The sequence below is a fragment of the Colletotrichum fructicola genome (assembly GCF_000319635.2).
Source record: "Colletotrichum fructicola Nara gc5 chromosome Unknown KSG_Nara_v1_contig07, whole genome shotgun sequence".
Lineage (NCBI taxonomy): Eukaryota > Fungi > Ascomycota > Sordariomycetes > Glomerellales > Glomerellaceae > Colletotrichum > Colletotrichum fructicola.
The window spans coordinates 2,968,857-2,993,712 of NW_027094057.1; the positions used below are offsets into that span (position 1 = coordinate 2,968,857).

Below are 24,856 nucleotides of genomic sequence, written 5' to 3' on the forward strand. Positions count from 1 at the left end.
AAGTGCTCGTCATCGTAGCTCTGTCGTCGGTGTCACGAGGCCTGTCCGCATAGCCCACTTGAACAGCGTCGCCTTCGTCACTGTTCACCGATCTGTCGTCCTGGCTGATATCAACTTTTGTGCTTAACAGAATGAACGTTGCTAACCTACTGATTCTTCGTCGCGTTCTTCATCACTTCCTTCTCCACTCTCTTCGTCGGTAGTGGTCCAGTCGCAGCGTGCATCGTCGATTTCACTAGGATTGTTTTCTTGGAGACTGATCGATTCTTCGAAACTGACGGTATTCTCGGGATCTGAAAACTGGAAAAGCCTCTGCAGGAAGCCTTTCAGGCAGTGTGCCATTTTGTTATTACCACGTCGGAGCATATCACGCTGGTTGCTAGAATACTCGAGTCCACGCGGGCAAGAAAAATCTTATACACAGATAGCCGTCCAGGTTACAGACGCCACGTAGAAGCCGTATTTACAGGTCATGCTTTTACCACTACCACATTGGCTGTTTCCCATTGAGGCGCACAGTCAAAAGGGTCTCCAAACTTTTCGATTAGGCCCAGAAGCCTACCTTGAGGACAGAGAGTCAAAGGAGGACTCAATATATCGACAACGGAAATCGGAAATCCAAACACCCTCAGTTCACGTCCCGACTTACTTTAGACGACATCCCTGGACAGACATGACAAAACCAGAGACATGACCTCCCCAGATCCCAACTTGGCAAACCAGTATGGTTCAAGAGCATGCCCTTCCTGTATGTGACGTCCACGCCATCGTCTGATTCTTCACCGTCACCATTTTATCCACAACCTGCACCACCGACCGACCTACAAATATTTTTTCAGAAAACCAACTGACCACGAGATGCCCATCCTCAGCGACTTTGAAATTACATAGGTCGTCGATGTAACCACTAGAGCATGTGGAGAGTTGTAAACCCCTGCTCCATTCGCCAGCCTTAAAACCGAATCTGCCACTCAGGGTGTGAGTGAATCTGACATGCATACAACCAAGCCTCTTCCTGCTCCGCCAGAATGAGCCGTTCTACCCCGTTCGTACGCTCGAAACAGGAATAGATTGGCCCGTCTTCGTCTCCGGTAGGTGCGGGACCCTCGCTTTTGCATCGCAGACAAGCTCCTGGTCCTGGTCGCGCTAAGTTTAGTTTTTGGACCCTGCGATCCTTCAAGAGAGTAGGTATGATTAGGTAGCAGCGGTCTGCCTTAACCCACCCTGGTCGATGGACGGTAACTGAGACCAGGACTCTGGAGGCAGCAGAATTAAAATTGATGACGCCCTTTCGTCCTGTGTTCCTTCGTTTCTTCGCAGTCCCCTCCGTCTCTTTCGGTTTTGCCGCTCGAGAGGCGTGTGTTCCTGTCTCACACAGTCCTGCCTACACGCGTTCAACGGTGACCATGCTTTCCCTGACTTTTGTCAAAGCCTGCGTCCTGACGGCGGCGGGGGCTCTCGCGTCTACAGCGATAGCTGAATCAACCTGGATCAGGCCAGACGCGAGTGGCGACTCCAACTTTAGGGGTTGGTACATCCAAGGTGTTACCAGTAAGTCGCCACTTCGAGACTATCACGAGCTTCCTGGACAGGACTGACGCTGCGCTTCCACGATGAACAGCGAGTCCGAAGTGGTGCGCAAACGGGCAGTTTAGAACAACGTCCGCGGGCTACGCAGGCTGTTGTACGGATACGAAGTGTCCCCTTCCTACCGACTGCCGTAGTAATGTCATTACTTGGGACGGAGGGAGCACGCAGGACTGCAATGCCGGGGCGACCTGCTGGACGATGTCGGTTTACGCAACGCCACCCGCAGATGGGGCGTTCAACAGAGACATCTGGTGTGCTGGTGCAAACACGGAGACGGAGCTGTTTTTGTCGATAGCAGCAACAGCAACCTCTTCGTCTTCTACCGGTTCGTGAAAACCCAACTCTTGCCAGCAACTAGCTCTGTGTTAACTCTTAGACGAAATAGGCCAAGCAACTTCCACTTCCACCAGCGCGAGCACTCCGACGAACACCTCCGCGGGCTCTGATTCGGGTTCAGGTTCAGGCTCAAGTAGCAAAGCATGGATAGCCGGCGTCGTCGTTGGCCCGCTTGTGGGAATAACGCTTGGAGTGCTGGTTTTCTTCATGCTGAGAAGGAGATGGAAGAAGAAGCATGCTGATGCGGCCGCTCCAGAGGGCCAGGACGGCGCTGCTGCCGGCCATGGAATGCAGCAAGACTGGTCCAAACAGACACCTCCCGGGTACACCCAGCAGCAATGGCAGGCTAGCCCACAGCCTCCTCCATCGGAGATGGAAACAAATCGGTGGGCTGGGGGTCCCAGGGAGATGGACTCAGGATACCCTGCGGCTGAGTTGGATGGGGGACATGTGGCAAGGAACTGATGGCTTCCGCTGATAGTCTGAATCGCTTCTCAGAGGCACGCTATTAAGCCTGTGCTAGACAAGTTATCCAAGTTAGCTTATCAAAACATGATTGGTGAACCATTCTGCCACAAGAAAACACGTTATTCAGGAATTAACTTATTCATCGTCAGCCGTTGTTGCGATTTGCTGACGGTAGGAGATGCACCAAGTCTACGACTTAGTAACCTGATAGTAGAGCTAAGCGAGACTACGAGATCCTCCTAAAGAATGTTATTGAAGAGAAAGCCAATCTTTTCTGAACTTTCGCGCTTATTGCGTTCACATACACAAAGATTTAAGGAATTTAATTGAGAATTTAAACAAGAATCATAAAACAGTAGAAACGACGACGACAGTAGAGGACGATAGTAACGACAATAATAAACGATAATGACAGCAGCAGTAGACGACAGCAACGACGGCAGCAGAGACAACGACGGCAGCAGAGACAACGACGGCAGCAGAGACAACGACGGCAGCAGAGACAACGACGGCAGCAGAGACAACGACGGCAGCAGAGACAACGACGGCAGCAGAGACAACGACGGCAGCAGAGACAACGACGGCAGCAGAGACAACGACGGCAGTAGAGACAACGACGGCAGTAGAGACAACGACGGCAGTAGAGACAACGACGACAATAACGACAATAACGACGGCAGTAGAGACAACGACGACAATAACGACAATAACGACAATAACGACAACAGCAGTAGACAACAGCAACAATAACAGTAAAGATGACGATGGTAGAGACGACGACAGCAGACGAAGACGACAGCAGACGAAGACGACAGCAGACGAAGACGACAGCAGACGAAGACGACAGCAGACGAAGACGACAGCAGACGAAGACAATACTGGACGAGGGCGATCGTGGATGACGATCCTAATAGACGACAACGACGACAGTACAGACAACAACAATTGAGACAACAACGATGGAGACAACAACGATACTTAGCGGTCCAACCTTGCCTCCATAAGGTATTATTGAACTAGCTGATGTAAGGACAGTCTGCTTTTCTGGCAGATAGATAGATATACAATACTGTCGCGCCTACCAACACACGCGAACACAACCTTTAAATACTGTGATAACTTATATATGCAAACCCGCGAGGAGGTCTTCCCGATGCCAAAGCCAAACGAACCACGCTATGCAGCCCACCATTCTGTCTACGATCCCCTTGTGATGTTGGGACCAGTCCCGATACCGGTGAGCGTCCTGACAAACCAGTGTGCCCAGCTTTCCGTTTCGAGACTTTTCTTTAACTCCTCGGCGCGCTTCTCAACGTCCTCGACCTGTCTCTCGAACAACCTGACTCCGTCTTCGACGTCGTCGACCTTGCTTACGAGACCGTTAACCTCGTATTCTAGTCGCGCAACCAATACCTCCACCTCCTTAATGGCTTCAGTGATGTGCGCTCGCTCTTCGGCGATGAGCTCCGAGGAGCTTTGCTTAACCCGTTGGTAAGCCTCGCTGAGCTGGTAGTAGAGGGTCTGAAGGTCTTCCTGTTCGTGAGCGTAGTGCTCGTCCACCCCTTCAACGGCCTTGACCTTAGACTCTACCCAGGGGTTGACGTCTCGTTTGATAACTGCGATAGAATCATAAAGGCTCCGGGCGAACTCGGCTAGACTGGCTTGCTGTTGCAGAGCATCGGCTGTAGCAAAGTGCTTGTCGTCGTAGACCTCGGTGATCTCCTCCCATCGTAGAACGGCTTCCTCTGCTTCACCAAAGGACAGCCTTCGAGGCCACCGAGCTTCGTTAAGTGGGTGTTTGTAGGAAAGCCTGGACACCGCGATAGAGTGACGCCGCTGGAGAAAGCCCACAGCATTGTTATCACCCCGCTCCGCCTCGAACGGCCCATGAAGGTCCGCTTCATCAACCACTGAGCCAGCCACAGATGCTTGAATCTTTTCAGGCTCCTCTTTTACGGGCCCGTTTGGAGGTGTTGCGTAGGCACCTTCTACACGTGTCGAGCTGGGCTCAGAAGCTTCGCGAATCTGCTTCACCTCTGGGGACTTCAGCAGCTCCGGGGACCTAACTAGTTCCTGTGATGATTCCGGAATTGCCTGCGCAGCGTCCGCCTCCTTCTTGAACTGTGCCAGGTATTCTTCTGGCTTATTCTTCCAAGTGAAGGCTCTACCAACAACGACGGGAGACGACAAGGCTGCTGCAGATGTATGCGCCAGTGCTGAGATAGGGGCGCTGTTGCTGTAGCCATTCTCACCAAAATCGTCTCTGCTAGGACGACTGGCATGACCTCTCAAACCCGTTCCGACGACGTCTTTAATGCGCCCAAGCCCAGACTTGGCATCGCTAACTCTGCCAGCAACCGACTTGAAGACCGTTTTCCTAAGGGCGTCTTTATCTCCGGGTGCGTCGACCACACTAACGGCCGAGGCAGGCGCGGGAGCTGAGTAGACCCCGGAAGATTCTTCTCTGTGCTTCTGAATTTCTTCTTCGAGAGGCATTGATTGTGTTCGCTTGCCTGCTTGCGCAGCTAGCTCGTCTTTCCCAAATAGCGGAGCACCAATGTCCGATGACTTTTCCTGGAGTTCAGGAACCGTCTTTCGGGGTCGGCCATACCAAAGCCATTTTGCACGCTCACCATAAGCCAAGGCAATGAACCTGTCAATGTCGACGGTCTCGATATCAGCAATGCCAGCCTTATCTTTTCCGCCACTAACCATGCCGATGACCAGCTCACCCCTCTTGCCGCCAATTTCACCGACGGCAGACTTGACAGCTTTCTGCACGCCCCAACCCTCGCCAGCGGCTGCTTTCGCAGTGGCGCTATGGAGCTTTAGAATAGTCGGACGATCCAGTCGTCTCGTCCGCTCGAGCTTGTTTGATTTTTGGAAATAAGCAATTCCCCGCTTAGTGCTTTCAATGTCGAAGACATCTTTGGATACTGGAGCACCGTAGTAGTGTAGACGATTTCTTGCACCCATCAGCATGCCCAACAGGGCCGCTACCGTTGTTGGTCCCAGGATGCCATCTGTCGGCTCGACGTTGTACGATTCTGCGCCGAGCTCCGTCCACCAGTTTCCGATAGACTCCTCCGTCTTGTCGCATAGTAATCCATCGATATATTCGTTATCCAACTTCCCAAACATGAACAAGGAAACCTGACACAGTTTGACGAGTTCGATGACTGACTGTGGAAATGGGACCTTCTCGCTGGTTTTGTAGAGCTGGTAGAATTTGGCTTGAGTCGGGGGTATGGGGTCCGCAAGAGTCATGCCAGATCGACCGGAACATCCCAGTCGCTTGAGGTTCTCGTTGACGATGAAGGCCTGGCGATGGGTGCGAATGTCGCCCTCAGGCACGGGTATAACTGTCAGGGCCGAGGGAAAACTGCTCAGGTTGGTGACCATAACATCGCCCAGCGGCGTTTCCTTGGGTCGGGCATGGTATTGGTGGATGGCCCTGAAGTAGAATCGCAGTCGATCTGACCAAGTGCTCTCGTCCGCGGGGACAGCCAGCACCCCAACCACGACGGAATGCTTTGGGTCGCCCGTGTAGGTAACAATCACTAGAGTAGGCGACTTGCGCGAGCATGCCCATTGTTCCACCAGATATAGTTCGTAGCCTTGCAAGACGCCTCGTCGCTCGATAACGGTCACCGCTGGATCACTCTCAAGGTATCTGCAGAGCTGTCAGATTCAAACCCCTACACTCGCGCTTCACGAAAACTTCACCTGAAGGCTACAGGATCGGCGAAGACCCATTTCTTCTTGGCCGCCGGTAAGGGAGATGGTGTCGCGGACTCGACAGAGGCCTCCTTTCGCGCCTCCAGAGGCAGGGGTGTGTCCAGGGGAGAAGGGCCTTTGCTCCGTTGCTGTTGCTGTTGCTGAGACGCAACCCTCGCCAGTGTCAACTCCTCCTCACGATGCGTTCGCGGGTCGTTGACCGGGAAGGGGAATCGGAACGCCATCTCCATAGGAGCGCAGCATCGACGACACTAAAGCGCCCAGCAGCTCTACCTCCACGCGGTCGCAGTCGAGATCATAGTCGCCTCAGATCGTTCGGTCGGTCGGGCTCGCAGACTGTCGCAGATGCAGAAAAAGGCGCAGAGAATTGAATGCCGCCCTGCATGTGACTTGCGCGTCTCTTTTGGTCGTTCTGTATCGTTTCCTTCTGGTTCGGAAAGCGGTCGGCATGTGACGCAATGTAGGTAGGTACTGCTGTCGTGGATTGGTTGGGCCGCTGCAGGAGCTGTACCACGGGCTGCTTCAGCGAATGGATAACGGGCAAAAAAAAGGGTGGCAGCGGTCAACGCTAAGGTTCCAAGGTAAGGTTCCCGTCTCTCCGCGATGGCCCAAAGATCTACCGGGCTCCCAGCCGCAGCGCAACAGCAGCAGCTACCCCGGCCCCCTGCCCGTACTAAGTAATTATGCGAGACCACTGCCTGAGCACTCGCTATTGTCATTGCTATTGTCGTCGCTGTCGCTGTCGCTGTCGCTTTTGTCGTCTTCGTCCGCTGTCGTCGTCCGCTGTCGTCGTCCGTTGTCGTCGTCCGCTATCGTCGTCCGCTACTGTCGTCTTTAATCGCCTCTATCGTTATTACTATTGTTGTTTCTACTATCGTCATAGTTGTACCCGTCGTCGTCCCTAATTATAATGATTTACAGTCGTCCTCGATCGAGTTTATGTTCATACTACGGGTATGAAGTACATAAGTACGAAATACATACAACCGCCGCAGCAGCAGCAGCTACCCCGGCCCCCTGCCCATAATTATGCGCCCCCTCCTCGCCCACACCTGCCCGACTTCGTGCTGGACCTGACCTTACCTTACCTGCCACCCGGGCCGCCCATTTCGCCGTCGCGGCAACTCAACCTACTGTATGCACTCTGGGCGGGCAGTCACAGCACTATGTCACCTGTGGGCCTGTTCTCTTAACCACCCGTGGACCTCCCCCGGCAACTCTGGCCACTGATTCAGCTACCGAGCACGCTACCTGTTGACGGTGACAGCCGTGCAGAACTCCATCCTGGACAACCATTCAGCGGGACCAGCAACATTCACCCTGCCGGCTCAACGACTGCCGTCATTCTCTCGGAGATCCGATAGACATCACCGCTTCGTTGACGACCGGAGCTTCGATCGAATCTCCCGCTACCATGACCTACCCGTCGTAACTTCCATCACTCGAGCCCGCCGCAACATACACTACGCCATCTACACCACCAATTCCCACTTATCACCACATACGAGCAACCCCGAAGACCGCTCCCAACATGGCGGAACAGAACCCCATGATGACGCTCCAGGCGGAGCTCTCCCGCTTTCGCAAAGCGACACTCAACTCGGCTGTCAAGGACGCCGACAAACTCCTCGATATGCTCGTCCAGGCGCGCGAGCAGATTGCCAATGGTACGTTCGCCGTCCCAGGACGGAACCCCCGCCATCGCCCGCAGTCGTATGCTCACATTCCCCCCTCCTCGTGCTACAGCGTCCGATCCGCACCGCGCAAGCTTGACCATGACGAAGTTACAAAACCCCGTCAACGCTGGCTTCGATGCCATAAATAATGACCTGAAAGACGTCTCGAAAGCGCAAAAGGTCTTTGGGAAGGCCCTCGACAAGGTGCGTCTCACGAGCCCGCCATACATGGGACGAACATCAACTAACACCAGCTACATAGTCATTCCCCCTGCGACCTCTCCCGACAGACTACGATGCGATGGCTTCGTATCCTTCATTAATAAATCGGGCAGTTGCCATGCACATGCTGCGCGAGGGCCAGTTTAGCGTTGCTTCAACCTTTCTCCGCGAAGCCCATGAGCGCCCTCCCCCGCGCGCCGCCTCCCCCAACGGCAACTCACCAAACGACCTCGAGGCCGACATACACTCTCTTCAATCTCAGGAACTGCAAGACAAGTTCGCAAACATGTACAGCATCCTCCATGAGCTTAAGAACCGCAACCTGGTGCCCGCCATCGAGTGGGCCCAGTTGAACGGTTACGACCTCGAGGCCCGTGGCTCCAACCTCGAGTTCGAACTGAGCAAGCTGCAGTTCGTCTGGCTCTTCAAGGGCCCAGAAATAAACGGCCTCCCCGACGACCCTCCCGGCTCGAATGGCCGCGCGGGGGCTTTGGCCTATGCCCAAGCCAACTTTGGACGCTTTCAGTCGCGGCATCTGAAGGAGATTCAACAGCTGTCGTGCGCTATGGTGTACGCCTCTAATATTGGCCAGTCCCCTTACGCCAACATCTTTGAGACTTCGGCTGCGTTCGACGACGTCGCTCTGTCCTTCACACGGGAGTTCTGCTCCCTGCTGGGGCTGTCGGCCGAGTCCCCGCTCTATGTGGCCGCGACTGCTGGTGCAATTGCCCTCCCGCAGCTCATCAAGTACACGACCTACATGAAGGCCAAGAGGACGGAGTGGACAACAGAGAACGAGCTTGCCTTCGAGACGCCCCTGCCACGCAGCATGATCTACCACCCCATCTTCGTCTGCCCTGTCAGCAAGGAGCAGACGACGGAGCAGAACCCGCCAATGATGCTGCCCTGCGGCCATGTTATTTGCAAGGAGTCACTGCAGCGTCTCACAAAAGGGTCACGGTTCAAATGTCCGTACTGCCCCAACGAAGGTCACATCAAGGATGCCAGAGAGATCAAGCTCTGATAGAGAGAAGAGACGCCCACATCGCTTGGGACATGTCATTCGGTTGAGATACAATTCCTCTTTGCCCAAGCGGGGAAGTGTAGAGTACATTATTGATACAGGTAAACATTACAAACAGGGTGGGGCGGTGAACAGGTGCGACTTGGAGGGGACTGAGACCACAAAGGCGTCTAGGAACAGGGGAAATTCTGGTGTTTTAGGGGTTGGCGTTTTCTTTTTCACTTTGATGACCGGGTCTTGGGGGGGGGGGGGGGGGGGGGGTTGGGAAGCGTCTTTTAGTTTCTTGAATATGAGATACAATCAAATAACCCACTTTAACACAAGTCTCAGGCGTTTAATTGATTCTGTCCGTGAGTGAGCTGATCGGGTACTGAGACGTGTGAAGGTCAACGACGACAACTGAGTGTAAATTGAACACCCTTGTTTCTGGGATTTACTTGTTCAGATTGGTTTGAACCATGCCAGGGCATCTGAGATGTTAGATTGCACTTTGGCTTTTGCGATGAATCCAGTACCTCCATAAGGAATCATCAGATTGGAACAAACTGCTCATGAAACTACGTCACTTCCTAGACGGAAACACATTTCGTGGACACATTGTTTCATCAACGTTCTGAATTATCTCATGCTAGATAGATTACAGCAAGGAAAGGTGGTGAAAGCAAATCGCTGTCTAAACCCAGAGGCGGCCTCGACGCTGTGAAGAGCCAGTGGTCCATATGGGCGCAGTCGGAGGCGCCGGTCCCAAAGGTCATCGTGGTATCCTGGGTTACAAGTCCGTCGCCAGTGCGACCAAAGTAGAATCAATCCGTAAACTCCGCTCCCAGTCTTCGTCCCCCACAGTTCGGGTGGCGGGAGCGAGCATCGTCAACGCCGTACAATGTGCACAAACAAGGGGAAAAAAAAAGCCGATGATGGGGAATCTCAACCAGTCCAACACGCTACCGGCCCGCGTGTCACCGTTCCGTCCGTCCACGATCCCTTCCTGGGCTTCAAGTCTTTTTTTGGATAAGAAAGGTGGCATTGTTCGTAAGTCATGTCTTTGTACAATCGCGCGGCGTCTCTTTTCAATCGTTCGGTGCCTCGGTTTCATCGGGTCAAGCCAGCTCCACCCTTAGTCGATCGTCATTCGGCTCGCGACAGAGGGCTTGACATCTTGAAGGTTGATGGAGTTCAAGTCCGGATTCTTTTCCAGATCCTTGGAGGGCTTGCGCAGATGAGTCTTCAGACCGGCGTTGAAGTTGCGCATGCAGACAACGCAGTTGACGATTGTGCAAATAATTAGGAGAATGGTGATGACTGTGAAGGCGGTGAGAGACTTTCGGACCGGTTGATACTGGTCGCGAGTCGCGGGTTGATAAATGCGGACGAGCTTGAAAATGAAGTAGCTGAGCGCGCCGAAGTAGAGGACGAGAACACAGATCATGCCAATCTTGTTCTCGATTCTGGTGAACCAGGCCGCCATCAGAAGAATGGCAATCGTGACGGGAATCGCGGCGATGGTCAGGCCAAACTCGGCATCGGTTCTAGCGTTGACAATGACGAGGAATTGAACAGTGAAACCAAGGAAAAAGAAGAAATCGAACTTCAGGAGTGCGATATAAATCTGGATGGGATTAGCAAGGAACGCCGGTGGGAAGTGGCGCAAACGAACGTACCTGGTAGTGGAGGAATCGCTTCTTCATTCTGTAGTCGGCTCCTATCGTCTTTAGAATGTCCCAAGCGAAGACCTGGTACAGCTTCCAGGCGACAAAGCCCATGGTGATGGTGCCGAACGCGAGGATGCAGGGAATAGCGACAAGATACGGCTTGACGTCAGCCCACATGTCGTCGTTGGGGTTGATGAGCGCGCTGATTCTCTTGAGCTCGTCGACGGCCTCGGCGATCTGGTCCACCTGAATGGCAGTGTATACCATCAAGGCGAGGTTGGCGATGCAAACACCAATGACCTGAATGGTGTTTTTCGCCCTAAGAGCATCCCAAACGATAACCAACTCGTACAAGAATCCGAAAATGAAAAGCGTGAGAAAGGTGGGAATCGTTTTTCTGGGCGAATCCTCCTTGGCGTTGCCGGTCGGCGCATCGTCAGTCAAGCTGGTCTGGAACTTCCAGAAAACATAACTAAATGATTGTCAGCGACATGCGATCACACACTATGCGATGAAGCGATGGGCTTACGCCTCAAAGGCCAGGCAGATTATGGCCTGGACGAGAGTGATGCCGAAGAAGATTCTGGGCCATTTGGCACCCATGAAGCCGAAGCCCATGAAGCCCTGGTTGCCGCTAGCGGGACGAGAACCGTTCATTGTGGATGGAGCGAGGCCTTCGCGAAAGGCGTATCCTTGATTATATGATGCTTGGGGTGGGTTGTACTGTTGCTGGTACTGTTGTTGATACTGCTGAGCGTACTGTTGCGCTGCGAGTTCTTGGTCGTAGCCGGCAAAATTCGGGTCACCGCCGAGCAATGAGCGGCGGGAGTCTAGCCTCGTAGCCAGGTCGACGGTGTTGGCGACTCCCCGGAAGGAGTCGAGAGTCAGGTGGTTCTTGTGAGGCGGAAGGGGGTCGTCGATCGGGAAAGGAGACGACGATACAACAGGGCGGTCGAGACTGTCGTCGTGTGATGCGATTGACACAGCGGCAGGCGGCGCCCGTCGGAGAAGGACGGTCGGGGGCGGGTGAGTGTGTCGGAAAGCTTGAGGGCAACTTCTCTATTCGGGGGTGGCAGTGGTTAAGGGAGAAAAGCGAGTGGAGAGCGAGGGAGGACCCCGTCGGAGGAAATTCGACAAACAATAAGCAGGCGCTTCTGGCAAAGAGGAAGTAAGAAGGAGGTTAAAAGAAGGGAGGAAGAAAAAGCGACGACGGGAACAAAGAGTTTCGCTCGTGCCTTCTTCTCCTTAACGACGGGATTGTTTTTGGGTTTGAGTGACAGCAAGGGGGCAGCTGTTGTTGAAAAAAATAAAAAAGAGGGAATTGGGAGGGGAGGAGTGGTTGTTGGTACGAAGCTGAAACAGGTTGAGGAGTTTGATCTGTTCAGCACAAAGACGGCCCAGGGCCCTTTTTCGCTGTCTCCGGGTTTTGACAGGCAGGAAGGAAGGCTGGGCGTGGTCTGCGGTCTGCGGCTGTGGAGGGAGATGCGAGAGCAGGAGGGGGGAGGGGGGGCGATGTAGGTGAGGTGGTAGCGTAGTAAAAGCAGGAGCCAGCACCCGACTTGCTGCAGCAGCGGCAGGAGGCAGAATGGCAGACACACACACACACACACACACACACACTCACACACAGGCAGGCAGGCGCACCTTACTGCACAGTACCACTGACCTGACCTGGGGGTAAGAGGAGGCAGTGACCGGGTCGTGCGCTAGGCGGAAAGAGGGAAACCTAGCAGGGGGGTGGAGACCCAGGAGTGAGCAGGTCGAGGTGTCGCGAGAGACGGGTGGAGCAAGGACCAAGGACGAAGGACCAAAGGGGGGGGCCAAGCGAAAAGGCTGGACAGGGAAGCCTGGGGTTTTGGAGAAGAGGAATTGGGCAATTAGTGGGGTGCGAAGACCGAGGAACTGCGAACTGCCCTGGATGGGTTGATTGATGGGGGTGCGAAGGGGGCAAAATAAACAAGTTGAATGAAGGAGAGTGTCGAAAGTCGAAAGTCGGCGTCGCTCGATGACGGACGGCGGCAGCGATGATATGATGAAGTCAGACGGTAGCGGGATGGTGGTCTCTGGAAAGGTCCAAGGAGCTTTGGGACGGCCTCGATTCGCTGGTGCGGTCGATCAACACCTCATGGGAAGGATTCAGTGTCGTTCTGGGTGAGATAGATGTAAGGCGAAAGGCGGGTGGGGCGCTGGATGGTCTGGCCGCGCAGTGCGAGTGCGGTTTGCGTCGTCTGGTCTTGGGGGAGTTTCTTGGTATTACGGAGCAGAGGCGTGTACTCTGTACTGTGTGTCTTGAGGTGCAAGTGCAGGTGCAGGACTCGGCGTCCTCCTTTTCTCGTATTAGTGCGGCGGATCGCGGATGGATCGATGGAGGGATGCGCTGTAGGGCGGCCGCGATTGTCAGAGGTAGGGACGGTAGGCTATTCGTCGTAGTCGTAGCCCAGTATACTAAGGTATCTGGCAGTAGGTATTTGAACGAATAGTCGTCGACCGGTCGACAGTCGTGTGTTGCAGATCAGATCAGCTGTGTGTAGGCTGTTGATTGATGTTGAAGAAGAGGGGGGGGGCGAAAAGTAAAATCATACCGCATCCAAGACAGCATATGCCCGGTTTATCATGAAATGGATAAAGGAGACGGAGAGGCCTCAAAAAAAGCACAGCACAGCAATCCTAGCTCCCCGTTCACCGTCACCGTCATCATAGGCAATAATTAATTACAAGACACTCCATCGACAATTGTACGTACTTTACTCCGTACCTGAGCAAGGACTCTCTCAAGTGTGAAGTAGTGCCGGCAACGCACAGCACAGCACAGCCAAAACGCCAGTGCACTACCACGGCCATGGACGGCCACGGCTGCTCCAGTCTCCAGACTTTCAGGCTTTCCCCCCGATCCAATACCACCTCTTCCTTGGAGGGTGGGTGCTCCTCGCGCCAGTCCTGGAGGCAGATTGGGTGACTGGCAGACCCAAGAGAGGCTGGCTGGTTCTTCTTCCAGGGACAGTAGGGCTGTGCAGCGAACCCGGGTCCAAGGTTGCAGCGTGCAGACGGGACTGCGCCAGGAATAGAGTCCTCGACTCCATCTGACCAAAGGACCGACGTCTGCATTCGTGCAAGTACGAAAGTACAATTTGCTAGTGCACGACTGCAATCTCACTCCCATCGGCTGCCGAATGGCTGCCTCCAGAGTGTTGCCTGGTTGCTGTAGACGGCTCATGCAAGTCAGCCTGCAGCGACAGCAGAGACACGCACACGACCCATTCCCCTGCTAACATGCACGACTTGTGTTGACAGCACCCAGCCCGCGCCGCTAGAAGCCAATTATGGGACCGAACCTTCTCTTCGCTAATTACCTGCTGTAGAATGTCGCTAGATTCTTGCCGTGGTGGTCTTCAAACTTGTTGTGCAGCCAGGCAAAAGCAAGCAAGCAAACACCCTTCTAGTAATAGCAACCCAGCCAACCCTCCCTCCCTCACAGCTCACAGGCGACTCTGGAGAAGATGCAAGCAACAACTGCAACATGAGGCTTGTACAGCCACAGGCTTCTTCTTCGTCCTTGACTTGAGGTGCATCAAAGACCCTGACAGACTGCCCTACCGTACCACTTAACCTCACGGTAATGCACGACCTAAACATTACGCCCACGAGACTGCCCAACCTCGTCGCGGTTCCGGCACGACGTGCCCAGCCGGACGACGCCGTGGCTCCCGAGCTGATAGGCCCGTCAACGAACCGTCAGACACATGTACTCACATTCCATTGTGCGACCCAGAACTGCGTAGAGGGGGCTGAAATAGAGGCTGACTTGTTCTGACGATCCCCATGTATAAAGATATTCCGTCACATGCAGTAAAGCAGAGACGACTGAGGCTGAATCACACAATTTCCAAATCGTTCTTTCAGTTTTTTTTTTGACTTGTTTTGTTTTGGTCTTGGCTTCTTACCGCACAACTTCAGACCAAAACAACCGTAGTCTTCCCCGTTTCCTGCGTCCACAGCACGGCAAAGACAGACACTTTTAGCGTCCGTATCCTTACCAACCCGCAGTCTCCACGGCATGCTCCGCCATGGGTTCGGTTCTTCCAACGGGGACCAGAAGAAGCAATATGTCCTCTCCTAAGACTCCGTAAGCGAAGGCAGAGAATACGCGTCTCTGGATACGCTCTCTCCCGTTCCCATTCGGTTTTCTTCGCCGGGAAGCTCTGGTGAGGTTTGGTGGCTTTTCTTTCCTAGACTGTTTCGATACTTCAGACGAGGCCTCCTCTGCTGTGCTCTACCTTTCCATCGGCTGTTTTGTCTGAGTGAGGGAGATGCGTGTCTTTGCAATGCCACTCAACGGCATACAACCTACGTCAACTTCAAGACCCAACCCGACCCTACCTTCTTCGCCGTCCGTCATGTCATCTCCACGACCCGTCGGCCATGGCACCGTTGCACTCCCTGCATCCATCTCCATCCCCCCCCTCCCACTTCGTCAATGCCGTGCCGCGTCTCTCTGCGTGTCCCACGGGCTCCGATCCCACACCACCAACCCAACCCAACCCATCACCCCCACAGGGAACCCGTCCGTGTGAGCGTGTGTATGCGCCGCTCCGAGAAATGGGCGATGGTGAAAGCGCGGTTGATGGCGATCGACCCTGTGCAGTGACGACAGATGCAACTTGCAAGGGAGGGCCGCTAAGCCACGCCGTAGAACTCCACCGCGGCACCACGGTTTGAGGCTCAGTCAATTGAACCACCATCCACCAAAGACATTTTGCCAAACACCACCACCAACATCAGACCTTGCCGCATGCCAGTGACATTCTTTGCGGGAGAGAGAGAAATCGGCCACGGCCAGGAATGGAAAAGAAGGGTAACCAACCGTCGCAAGTCTTCCATTGGTCTTCCCTCACATGTCGTTGTCTTGCATATGCCTCTCTCTCATGCCAGGAAAACAAGCTCAGTCAATGCTCGCAGGCTTAGCCGCCGTAACCCAATGTCATCCTCATCATCCGAAGTATTGAAACGCATCAACCACACACATTCTGTCACTCAACACACCCACCTAACCCCAAAATCAGAAGAAAAAAGTTGGCCCATCTCTCGTCCAGGGACAGCCTCCTCGCACGATCCTGCAGACCCCGTCAATGCCCGCCCGTCCCTTGGTGCCGCTGCCGCCGCCGCCGCCGCCAGCCAGCCCGCCCCCTGTCGCAGATCTAAACGAGCGAGGCCCCAAGCTCTCGGGTTGAAGTGCTCGACAGAGTTGGGATTTGCATCATTTTTGCTAGGTAATCTTTCCCTTTCATGCCCAGCCCAACGACAAACCAGATTTACACGCGCGCATATCCGTGGCTAGATGCGCGACAAGCAAGAAAGGCCGGGTAGATGAACCGGCCACCACATGCTCTGCGGGGGCTGTTGGCTGTGGGCTTCAGGTGGTTCTTTTTCTTCCCTTTCCGCCGTTCGTCATTACCGTCCGTGGTCTCACCCACGTACCTTTTTTTAATGTCGACGCATATCCGGCGAAGCGGGGAGCGCGGAGCGGATCGGCAAAGAATGGGAAAACAACCAAGGCAAAATCAACAGGTAATCTTGGGCCTGGCTAGTAGAGGAATTCTCGATTTCTATTTTCTGCTACAGTGAAAGCGAAGCAACAGGAGCCCCGAAAAAAAGGGACGTTCTGGACCTGACCGACTTTTGTTGGGCAGTTCGGCACCGAATGAGGTTTCCATAATCTCGCCTCGAGGGAATCCTTAATTCCTCCCCGAACGAACCACAATCCTGCGGAACAATATTTTTATCCCCTCGTCTGCCGTGTACGAATACTCCGTATACACATCCTGGACAATCGGGGGGCCCAGTGTTTTTGCCCGTCGAATACATTACAGCAGACGTGCCTTCATTTTGGGAGACCGTGGACGACCGTTTACTTCTTCTTGCTCTGCTTACCCCTGGTTGTCTGGGGTAACATGAAAAGACGGTCGACATTGGATCGCTGTTCAGTTCGCAACATTTGTGACGGGGGAAGAAGCAGAGTCATGTAACAAACTCATGACTTGGCTTTTTTTCACTGCTTCCCCCCTTCCCTCTATCCCTCCCAGTCCATGTACGGATACGCGAGCACGTATTGGTGGATGTGCTTGCATTGCTGGCAAAAGCCGGAGACTGGCTCTTGCGCGCATGTCAAATTCATTCGCGCCCCTTTTTATGTATTGTTTGAAAAATCGACAAACTCACTTTGATGACTTCGGATGACCAATCTAAAAAACCAAAAGATTCGCGACATCGTGGCCCAAATCTGGGTTCTCGCGGCACCTTATCTAATTCAAAGCCAGTAAAAAGCCAAAAAAAAGTCTATCAACCGGAGTCCGGCACCCGATTTTCTGGGTTTGTCCGTAATTTCTTGATTGCTCTGCCGTGGGAAACTCAGATGGCGGGCTGATTCATGCCTGGCTGCCTCCTGGGCTGTGCAACGTCGCCGTGATATCATTTCACAAACTTGCTGTGTGTTGCGTGGGTTTTCTCCGACCAGCAGAACGGTCTCGAGATGCGAGATGAATCCGAGCAGCTGGCAAGCCTTAAACTCACGTGGACCTTCTCCTCTACTTTGCCCGGGGAAATTCGATCGTTCTTCCTTCCGCGGGATCGGTGAGAGCACGTGCGGGCGTTTCTCCACGAAGAGCGTCTGAAACGGCCAGTGGTGCCGACTTGATTGCTGATGGGTGTAGATGGGTAAGAAGAAACCCACACTGGAGACGGCCAAGAGCCGCTTTCGACATGCCAACTCCGGGCTTGCCGGATCTCTACACGATGAGGAATAGTTTACAGCATTCATCGGTTTGTGGAAAGTCCCTTTGCCCACCTTCATCGTCGAAGAGGTGAGGATAACGTGATACGAGATTTCTCGGATGAGATGATCGGGCTCTGCATGAGAAGATGTAGAAAATTATTATGTCTTTTCCGAAAGTCAATAGCCAACATTGATCCCCGGACCGGTTCCGACTTTGACAGGGCGAGTTATGCCCCTTGGTCTCTTGCCGTTAACATCGTTCGCTTGTACTTAAGACCAAAGCTGTCAGAACTGTCACCGATGTTGACCAACCCAATGGCTATGTATGCCAGTCATATCCAAACGAAGGGCGCAAAGGATGTCACTCAGAGCAAAAGATAAGGTGAAAGTGTGAGGGTGGTTCATTGATACTCCAAGGACATTCATCACATCCCATATTATACACGAAGCCCGTCTCGGTGCTTCAAAATACACCCAATTCCCTGGTGACCATCCAGACCATGCAAAGCCAGGCTCGCAATGCGAATGCGAATCCGTTCACCCGGGACCTTCAATCCGTACAGCCTGTATTCACGGCAGATTTGCCGGACGGAGCGTCGTCGTAACGGCCTTCCAAACGGTCCCATCCATCCCGCTCTTATTTTTACTCCCATCGTTCATCATCTCGGTTCGTCAAGAGATTTAGAACATGCCGCCGCCCATACCGCCGCCTCTCTTCTGACTCTCGGCCTGCATCACCTCCGATGCCTTCATATGCGCCTCGAAGAACTTGGCAGCGCAGCGGTCGAGGCAGACGGACTCGCCCTTGTTGAGGTCGGCCTCGCGGTAGTCGGGCAGGCACTTGGACTGGCAGATCTTGGTGAGGCTGGCGCGGAGCAAAGTCAGCCCATGTTGCAATCCAAGAATACAGAGCTACATCAAGCATATAGCATATGGGATTGGGAGCTCCAATGTTCAACGTACCGGTTGTGCATGTCAGCAAGCAGACGCATCTCCTGCTCAGCCATGGCAATCTTCTCCTCCGAAGAGAGCTTAGGGCGACCCATTCCAAAGAAAGACATCTTGGCGGTTGTGTTCGAAGGTTTTGGGATGGATAGATCTCGGGGAAATGGTGACGTCGTCGGGTGTGGTTGTTGATTATTCGTAGCTTGTTTGCTGCGGCGGGCTGCTTGACGTCGCTGAGGTCGAGATTTTACGAAGCTCCTCTGCTTTAGCCTTCCTTATCTTATCGCATCGCGACTGGACAGGTGCAAGCAGGTTTGACGGTGTGCACGGACCTCTCAAAGCTTTACGACCAATCACGAACAGGGAATTTTGCTGAGTAACCAACACCCAAAGCCGCATCCCCTCATGTGTCTCTCCAGCTCTCCTCTGACCCTACCCATCGTACTGTAGCCTTCGGGGCCTTGCCTTCGGGGCCTTCACGGCTTCTTGAGTCTGTCTGATTAAGTGGTCGTAACACAGAGGACTCACGACGACAAGGACGACAATAGCATCGAACTGAAGCTTGAGGTGTGGTTTAAAGTGTGTACTAGAGGGGACCCCTCGGGCCGTCTTGCAGGCCGGCCAACTTTTTTCTTATCGATAACGTCAAGGATGCGTTGAACAAAATCGCGCCGTCACAAATTTTGCCATCTTTCAAGTCGTCGTTTCCGTCGGTAACTCAAGAAGAACAAGCGTCTTCTTGAGCCACCCAAGTATGCTGGTAAGTGGTCACGAAACACTTTCTTATTCTCCCATTTCTCCTCTATGATGATTGCAAGCATTAGAACCGCTGCGGCTTACGCAGCTTGCTGCGCGTGATGTATAACCGCCAAATATCTGACACTCACAACCTCCTTGTTCTTCTACCTACAGCTCGCGCAAGTTTGGCAAGAGACGTCACTAACAGGAGACACCAGGCACGATGACCTCAATTCAGAGATTACTGCTGGTACGGCCCATCGTACGAACCCCGCAGGTCGCGATACCGTTTCGGTCCTTGCATGTAGGGCGGCCAAGTGGCACGAGCAGACTCCAGAACGGAGCTGCGGGGAGGACGCAGGATAGCGTAGAGGCCGAGGGAGAGAAGGGCTTTATGCCCAAGGGGGAGTCTATGTCAGAATTCAAGAAGATGCGCATTAAGGCGCTGGAGGAGGTCACCGGGGACTGGTCCGAGGCTCTCGTTAAGGACCGGTACCCGCGATTGAAGCACATGACCAAGAAGGTGTCAGTACCGGTATTCAAGAAGAGGTGGATTAAAGAGAAGCTGGAGAAGCCGAGCGAGGAGATCGTCACCCTGTATGGTACGCAAAATCAATGTCACCAGGCGGGCTACACTGCCACAGCGATATCCAATTTTCCCTTGCTGACCCAAGGCCACAGGCCGCGTCCACTCCATCCGGACCCAGGGGAAGAGGCTCCTCTTCGTCACCATCGTCAATGAGTTTGAAAAGATCCAGGGCATGATCAACTTCGGTAACCTGAATGACAAGATAACCCTGGACAAATTCGGCCTCTTGACCCGCATGATCGAGAAGGGCGACCACATCTCCCTCACCGGCAAGCCCTGCCGCACAAAGACGGGCGCGCTCACCCTCAACGCCGTCGTCCTGCCGCAGCTCCTCGCGCCCACCATGGAGCAGATCCCGCAGTCCCTCACCGACCCGGAGACGCGCGCCCAGAAGCGCCACGTCGACATGATCGTCAACCCCGAGGTCGCCGACGTCCTGCGCATGCGCTCGCACATCACAAAGTACATGCGCGACTACTTCCACGAGCGCGCCTTCCTCGAGTTCCAGACGCCCATCCTCGCCGAGAACGCCGGCGGCGCCGTCGCCCGCTCCTTCACCACCACCGCCACCGAGTTCCCCTCCCGCGAGCTGTCCCTGCGCATCGCCCCCGAGCTCTGGCTCAAGCGGCTCGTCGTCGGCGGCGTCCACAACCTCTTCGAGATCGGCCCCGCCTTCCGCAACGAGGGCATCGACGCCACCCACAACCCCGAGTTCACAATGTGCGAGTTCTACAGCGCCTACACCAACCTCCAGGAGCTCATCGTGCGCACCGAGGAGCTGCTCACCGGCCTCGCGCACCACTGCCAGGAGCTCATCGACACGCAGCTCACGTCCCTGCAGCCCATCGACCTGACCAAGTTCAAGCGGCCCTACCGCCGGCTCGAGTTCATCCCCGCGCTCGAGGCCGCGCTCGGCATCCGCCTGCCGAAGCTGACCGGCCGCGACGCGTACGCGGAGCTCCTCGCCGTGCTGACGCTCGCCAAGATTGAGATTCCCGGCGGCGTGCCCCCGACGATGGCCAAGCTGCTCGACCGGCTGGCGGCGATCTACCTCGAGCCAAAATCCTTCGAGGGCGGCCCGCTGTTCATCACGCACCACCCGGTGTGCATGAGCCCGCTCGCCAAGAGCTTCCTCTGCCCTAAGACGCTGCAGCTCGTCTCCGCGCGGACGGAGCTGTTCGTCAACGGCCGCGAGCTGGCCAACATGTACGAGGAGGAGAACGACCCGGAGGCGCAGGCGCGCAAGCTTGCGGAGCACCGCGTGCTCGGGACCGGCAAGAGTGTGGAGGAGGAGGAGCAGGAGGCTGCGAGGGACGCGCCGCTTGACCAAAACTACATCAAGGCGCTTGAGGCCGGGTTGCCACCTACGGGCGGCTGGGGATGTGGTGTTGAGAGGCTTGTGATGCTGTTTTCTGGCGCGAACAGGATCAGCGACTGTCTGAGCTTTGGTACGTTGAGGAATATCGTGGGATTGACGTCTGGGGAGCAGAACCGATCGGGATCTTCATGAGCAGCGGAAGACGAGATGAAGCGAGGAGAGGAGTGTTTTGAGCATTGCAGCGTGTATCACTTTTGTACAACATCACGAGATAGATGTCAAACCTGTAGACTACCCCCGGCATCAAGAGGCCGGAGGATTCAATACCACTATTCAAGAGTCAATATCGACATCACCATACAAGTTGAGTCCATGGGGTCATGTGCGAAGAGTCCATTGCGAAAATATCGTGCCTTTTCTATGTACATGAGCGAGTCGCCGCTCAAGCTCATTATTAGCTCCCAATGCCAAATCCATCCTGATGTCGAGTCGAAAGAAATAAAAGAACCAAGGAAATAAATCGCAAAGAAAGGTGGGAGGTGAACACCTCGCGGTCCTTCCCGTTATCCATCCGTCCATGAAAAGCAAACCGTTATGCCCATATTGTGGCATCTTTAGGTTCAAGAAGAGCTCTGTTGGCTCTCGATCCAGTGCTCCTGCAATGCCCTGCCTGCTTCTTTGAAAGCATGATTTCTTTGATCATGCTCGTGCGCCCTTGTTACCTTATTGCTCCTTCTAATAATGATGCTGGTAAGCATCCAAGCGCCATTGTACAATCCAATCCTTACCCATATCCTGTATTATATACTCTCAATCATGTTGCGGATGATGAGGAGGAGGGGGTATTTCGGATTTTAGAGAATCGATGTAGGGTTTTGCCGAATAGAGGTTTGTTCGTAACTCGGATGAGCAATGTGGAAAGATTACCAGAATCCGGCTGGCTTCTGGTCTTCCGTCTCTCCCTTGCCGATCTCGTGCCAAACATGGTGCTCCCAGGACTGCTTTATTCCCCTTGCATTGGCCCGGCGTTGTCGAGTGAGGGTTGGATGGTCAGGGTAAACACCATCTAATGCTGCAATTTCGTCTACAACATCTAGTGCGGCGGCGCTTCCTGAGGCGCGGAGGATGTCGTACTCTCGGTCCGGTGACACAAGAGCCTCCACAGTCGGGAGGTTGTAGTGCCACAGAAAGGCAAGCTCACGGTGGTCCCCGTTGGCGGCGGGGTCCGCCACGAACGGGTTCGGCAGTGTCGGCGCGAAGACTTTCTCCAGATCGTTGACGGGGATCTGCATGGTGGCAATGTTGTTCTGCTTGGTCACATCCTCGTCCCTGTTGAAGAGCAGATCTTTGACCATCTCACGCTTCTCGAGAAGGCGATGGTGAGATTGCGCGTCCAGCCTCTGGTGAAGCTCACAGATGCGACAAGTGCGCTGATCGGGGGCACGTGTGCTCATCTCTCCTCTGAAGAAGGCCGTGACAAGCTTATACCCGCAGGTGTCACATTCATCTGTCCCCTGAAAGTAAGCATCCCGCTTGTGGTAGGCCAGCTTTTTCATGCAAATGGACAGGAGAACCTGATCCTCCACATCGTTACGAGTGACCTTGTTGAGTGATGCCCAAGTGATCGGGTCTTGGGTCAAATCGATGTAGACCATTAGGTGGTGGAGGAATAGTGCCATAGCTCCTGGTTGCATCGGGATTATGTCAAGGAACTTGCGGAAATCGCGATGCTCCGACACCAAATCGATGCCCATAGGGACAGCCTTGACGACGGCCATGAAGACGGTGGTCATGATTGCCGTTGGAATGTTCCTGTACTCAATGTCGTCGAAAGAAATCACCATCGTGCCTTGGCGGTTGGTGTCGGTTCCAAGCCACGTCTTAGGGCGGAATTGGAGTTGGACGGGACTCTTTCCCGCCTCCTTCGAATTGACATGTACGATGTCCAACAGCGGCACAATGCTTCCAAAGTGCAGAAGCTCGCATTCGATTATGTCCAGATTGATGAGACTCTTGCAAGCTGAAAGGATCAACTTGGTGACCCGGAGGTCCAGTCCAGGGACCTCATGGAGGCGGAGACAGCTAATGTTCGCACCGTACGTGTGCAAAGAACGAACTGCCATATTGTTAGCTAAGTATTCAGGCGCAATGTGGAAAAGACTCACGCAAAGGGATAGCGCAAGTAGCCTCCCGTAGATGGTGGTGCGTAGGTGTTTGAACGGCCACCTGACCAAGTCTTTGCTGCTTCTCACTCAAGCGACGCTCCATTACAGAGAGCAGACCCTCGGCGGCGTAGTAGGGCCAAAGCTTGATAGTCATTTCAAAGGTGGCCTTCTCACTTTCGGCTTTTGCCCACATGCCATCACGCATCTCGTCAGACTCCCAGAGTTTGGGAATACCCGTGATCGGGGCTGTCGGCGCCAGGAGATCTTTGCCAATCACGATAAGGTGCTTGTGAAGCCCGATGTCGTCCTTCGGCTTGCGTGTCATGGGGACTAGAGTGTACTCGGTAAAGTCGCAGAGATTGAAGTCTCTGCTTGGCAGGTGAAAGCGAGACTGTAACATTAGTATTGGACGATATGAAGACCGAAGAGAAGTAAAACTTACCACATGTACGCTGACGGCTTCCCTGAGAGCCTTGGAAGTGCCAGCCAGACGTCTGATGTTCTTCGCGTCATGGGACCACAAACTCGAGATCAACACAGTCGCACCATCGTAGATCTTTTTCAAGATATACACCAAGGTTTTCTCATAGTCGGTCGTCCGTTCCGTGTCCTGAGGGCCGTGCGACACGACCTGTGACTTGGCACCTGGAGTCGGTCTCGATCGCAGAGCATCCCAATCTTCCAGAGACAGGTTCCCAACTCTCGGTAGCTCCGGGAGGGATTGGCAACCAGCTATGAGATTGGTGGCCTTTTCGAGCTGCTTCTTGTACTGCTCGTCGTAGGTGCCGCCTACCATAGGGTGGCAGGGGCCCTGAGGGATGGTCAACTTCATTGAACCATATTGAAGGGGAGTCTCCCTCGTGGCCAATATTTCAGCCAGGTGGCTCATTTTGAGGTTGTTTCGCCGCCGACGAGAATGATGATAAGGCTGCCGTTGAGTAAAAGATTAGCGGGCTTGAAGTCGGCTTTTGGTAAGTTGATGAGTTGGAGTAGGAAGGTGGCGAAGAGAAAGCGTGTTAGCAGACCCGGGGCCGAATGGAAAGGCGTACGGGTTTCTTGCGCTGATCCAGAAGCCAAAGTCGGGGATAAGATCGTGTGTCCTGTGGATGGACTTGAGAGGTTGCCACGGGAAGGAGCAGTGAGGCTTCTGGAGAGATAGCTCACGTAGCAAATGGGAAGGAAGGAGGCGCGAAGCAAAGCAATGTGAGTCGCGGAAGGTAGAGGGGAATAATATCTGCAAACCAAAAAGGTTGTCAGTGGGTTGTGGTTGTAGGAGAAGAAGTTGAGTAAGGCAAGATGTGTTGGGGGGAAGGTTGGTGGTGATGAAGAAGAAGGGAGAAAGCGAGACGGGAGGTGAAAAGAGGAGATGGTTTTGTAGGCGGCCGGTGGCCAGGTGGTTGTGGGAAGGAAGGAAGGACCAGATCTCCGCACGTCAGGAATGCCATTCAGTGCTCTCGAGAAGTCTCTGAAAGGAAAACAACCTACCTGTAGTCGGGATGAATGTTGATGTTGTAAGGATACTGCGTATCTATGCGGTTACTCGGGGCGACGCAGAAGAAGTTGGGACGGTATCCTGTAGAGGAAGGTGGTGCCGCGAAGCCTTCACGATCTTGGGAAGGCTGAGCAAGT

At 54.1% G+C, this 24,856-nt stretch overlaps 8 protein-coding genes across 8 annotated transcripts; 4 read left to right on the forward strand and 4 right to left on the reverse strand.

The window, feature by feature from the left end:
* Window positions 1-1,406: 1,406 nt before the first annotated feature.
* On the forward strand, window positions 1,407-2,391 carry CGGC5_v012532 (uncharacterized protein; the record flags this gene model as incomplete). The annotated part of the gene is made up of 3 exons (XM_066152710.1): window positions 1,407-1,551; window positions 1,622-1,915; window positions 1,976-2,391. 3 exons carry the CDS (start codon window positions 1,407-1,409, stop codon window positions 2,389-2,391), a joined length of 855 nt encoding a protein of 284 aa, XP_066007863.1.
* A 411-nt stretch (window positions 2,392-2,802) lies between these two features.
* CGGC5_v012533 (uncharacterized protein) lies at window positions 2,803-3,144 on the forward strand (the record flags this gene model as incomplete). The annotated part of the gene is made up of 1 exon (XM_032030354.2): window positions 2,803-3,144. The coding sequence occupies one exon, from the start codon at window positions 2,803-2,805 to the stop codon at window positions 3,142-3,144; it is 342 nt and encodes a 113-aa protein (XP_031889996.2).
* A 447-nt stretch (window positions 3,145-3,591) lies between these two features.
* STB2 lies at window positions 3,592-6,362 on the reverse strand (the record flags this gene model as incomplete). Its single annotated transcript, XM_032030353.2, has 2 exons — window positions 3,592-6,067; window positions 6,121-6,362. The coding sequence occupies 2 exons, from the start codon at window positions 6,360-6,362 to the stop codon at window positions 3,592-3,594; spliced, it is 2,718 nt and encodes a 905-aa protein (XP_031889995.2).
* Window positions 6,363-7,663: 1,301 nt separating this feature from the next.
* On the forward strand, window positions 7,664-9,054 carry CGGC5_v012535 (LisH domain-containing protein; the record flags this gene model as incomplete). The annotated part of the gene is made up of 3 exons (XM_032030351.1): window positions 7,664-7,799; window positions 7,879-8,012; window positions 8,071-9,054. The coding sequence occupies 3 exons, from the start codon at window positions 7,664-7,666 to the stop codon at window positions 9,052-9,054; spliced, it is 1,254 nt and encodes a 417-aa protein (XP_031890211.1).
* A 1,114-nt stretch (window positions 9,055-10,168) lies between these two features.
* Window positions 10,169-11,360, reverse strand: CGGC5_v012536 (UPF0658 Golgi apparatus membrane protein; the record flags this gene model as incomplete). The annotated part of the gene is made up of 3 exons (XM_032030350.1): window positions 10,169-10,660; window positions 10,713-11,175; window positions 11,233-11,360. 3 exons carry the CDS (start codon window positions 11,358-11,360, stop codon window positions 10,169-10,171), a joined length of 1,083 nt encoding a protein of 360 aa, XP_031890212.1.
* A 6,793-nt stretch (window positions 11,361-18,153) lies between these two features.
* Window positions 18,154-18,533, reverse strand: tim10 (Mitochondrial import inner membrane translocase subunit tim10; the record flags this gene model as incomplete). The annotated part of the gene is made up of 2 exons (XM_032030349.1): window positions 18,154-18,337; window positions 18,436-18,533. The coding sequence occupies 2 exons, from the start codon at window positions 18,531-18,533 to the stop codon at window positions 18,154-18,156; spliced, it is 282 nt and encodes a 93-aa protein (XP_031890208.1).
* Window positions 18,534-19,585: 1,052 nt separating this feature from the next.
* On the forward strand, window positions 19,586-21,254 carry CGGC5_v012538 (Lysine--tRNA ligase; the record flags this gene model as incomplete). Its single annotated transcript, XM_032030348.2, has 2 exons — window positions 19,586-19,757; window positions 19,837-21,254. 2 exons carry the CDS (start codon window positions 19,586-19,588, stop codon window positions 21,252-21,254), a joined length of 1,590 nt encoding a protein of 529 aa, XP_031889946.2.
* A 731-nt stretch (window positions 21,255-21,985) lies between these two features.
* On the reverse strand, window positions 21,986-24,116 carry CGGC5_v012539 (uncharacterized protein; the record flags this gene model as incomplete). Its single annotated transcript, XM_032030347.1, has 3 exons — window positions 21,986-23,178; window positions 23,228-23,618; window positions 23,670-24,116. 3 exons carry the CDS (start codon window positions 24,114-24,116, stop codon window positions 21,986-21,988), a joined length of 2,031 nt encoding a protein of 676 aa, XP_031889947.1.
* Window positions 24,117-24,856: the final 740 nt, after the last annotated feature.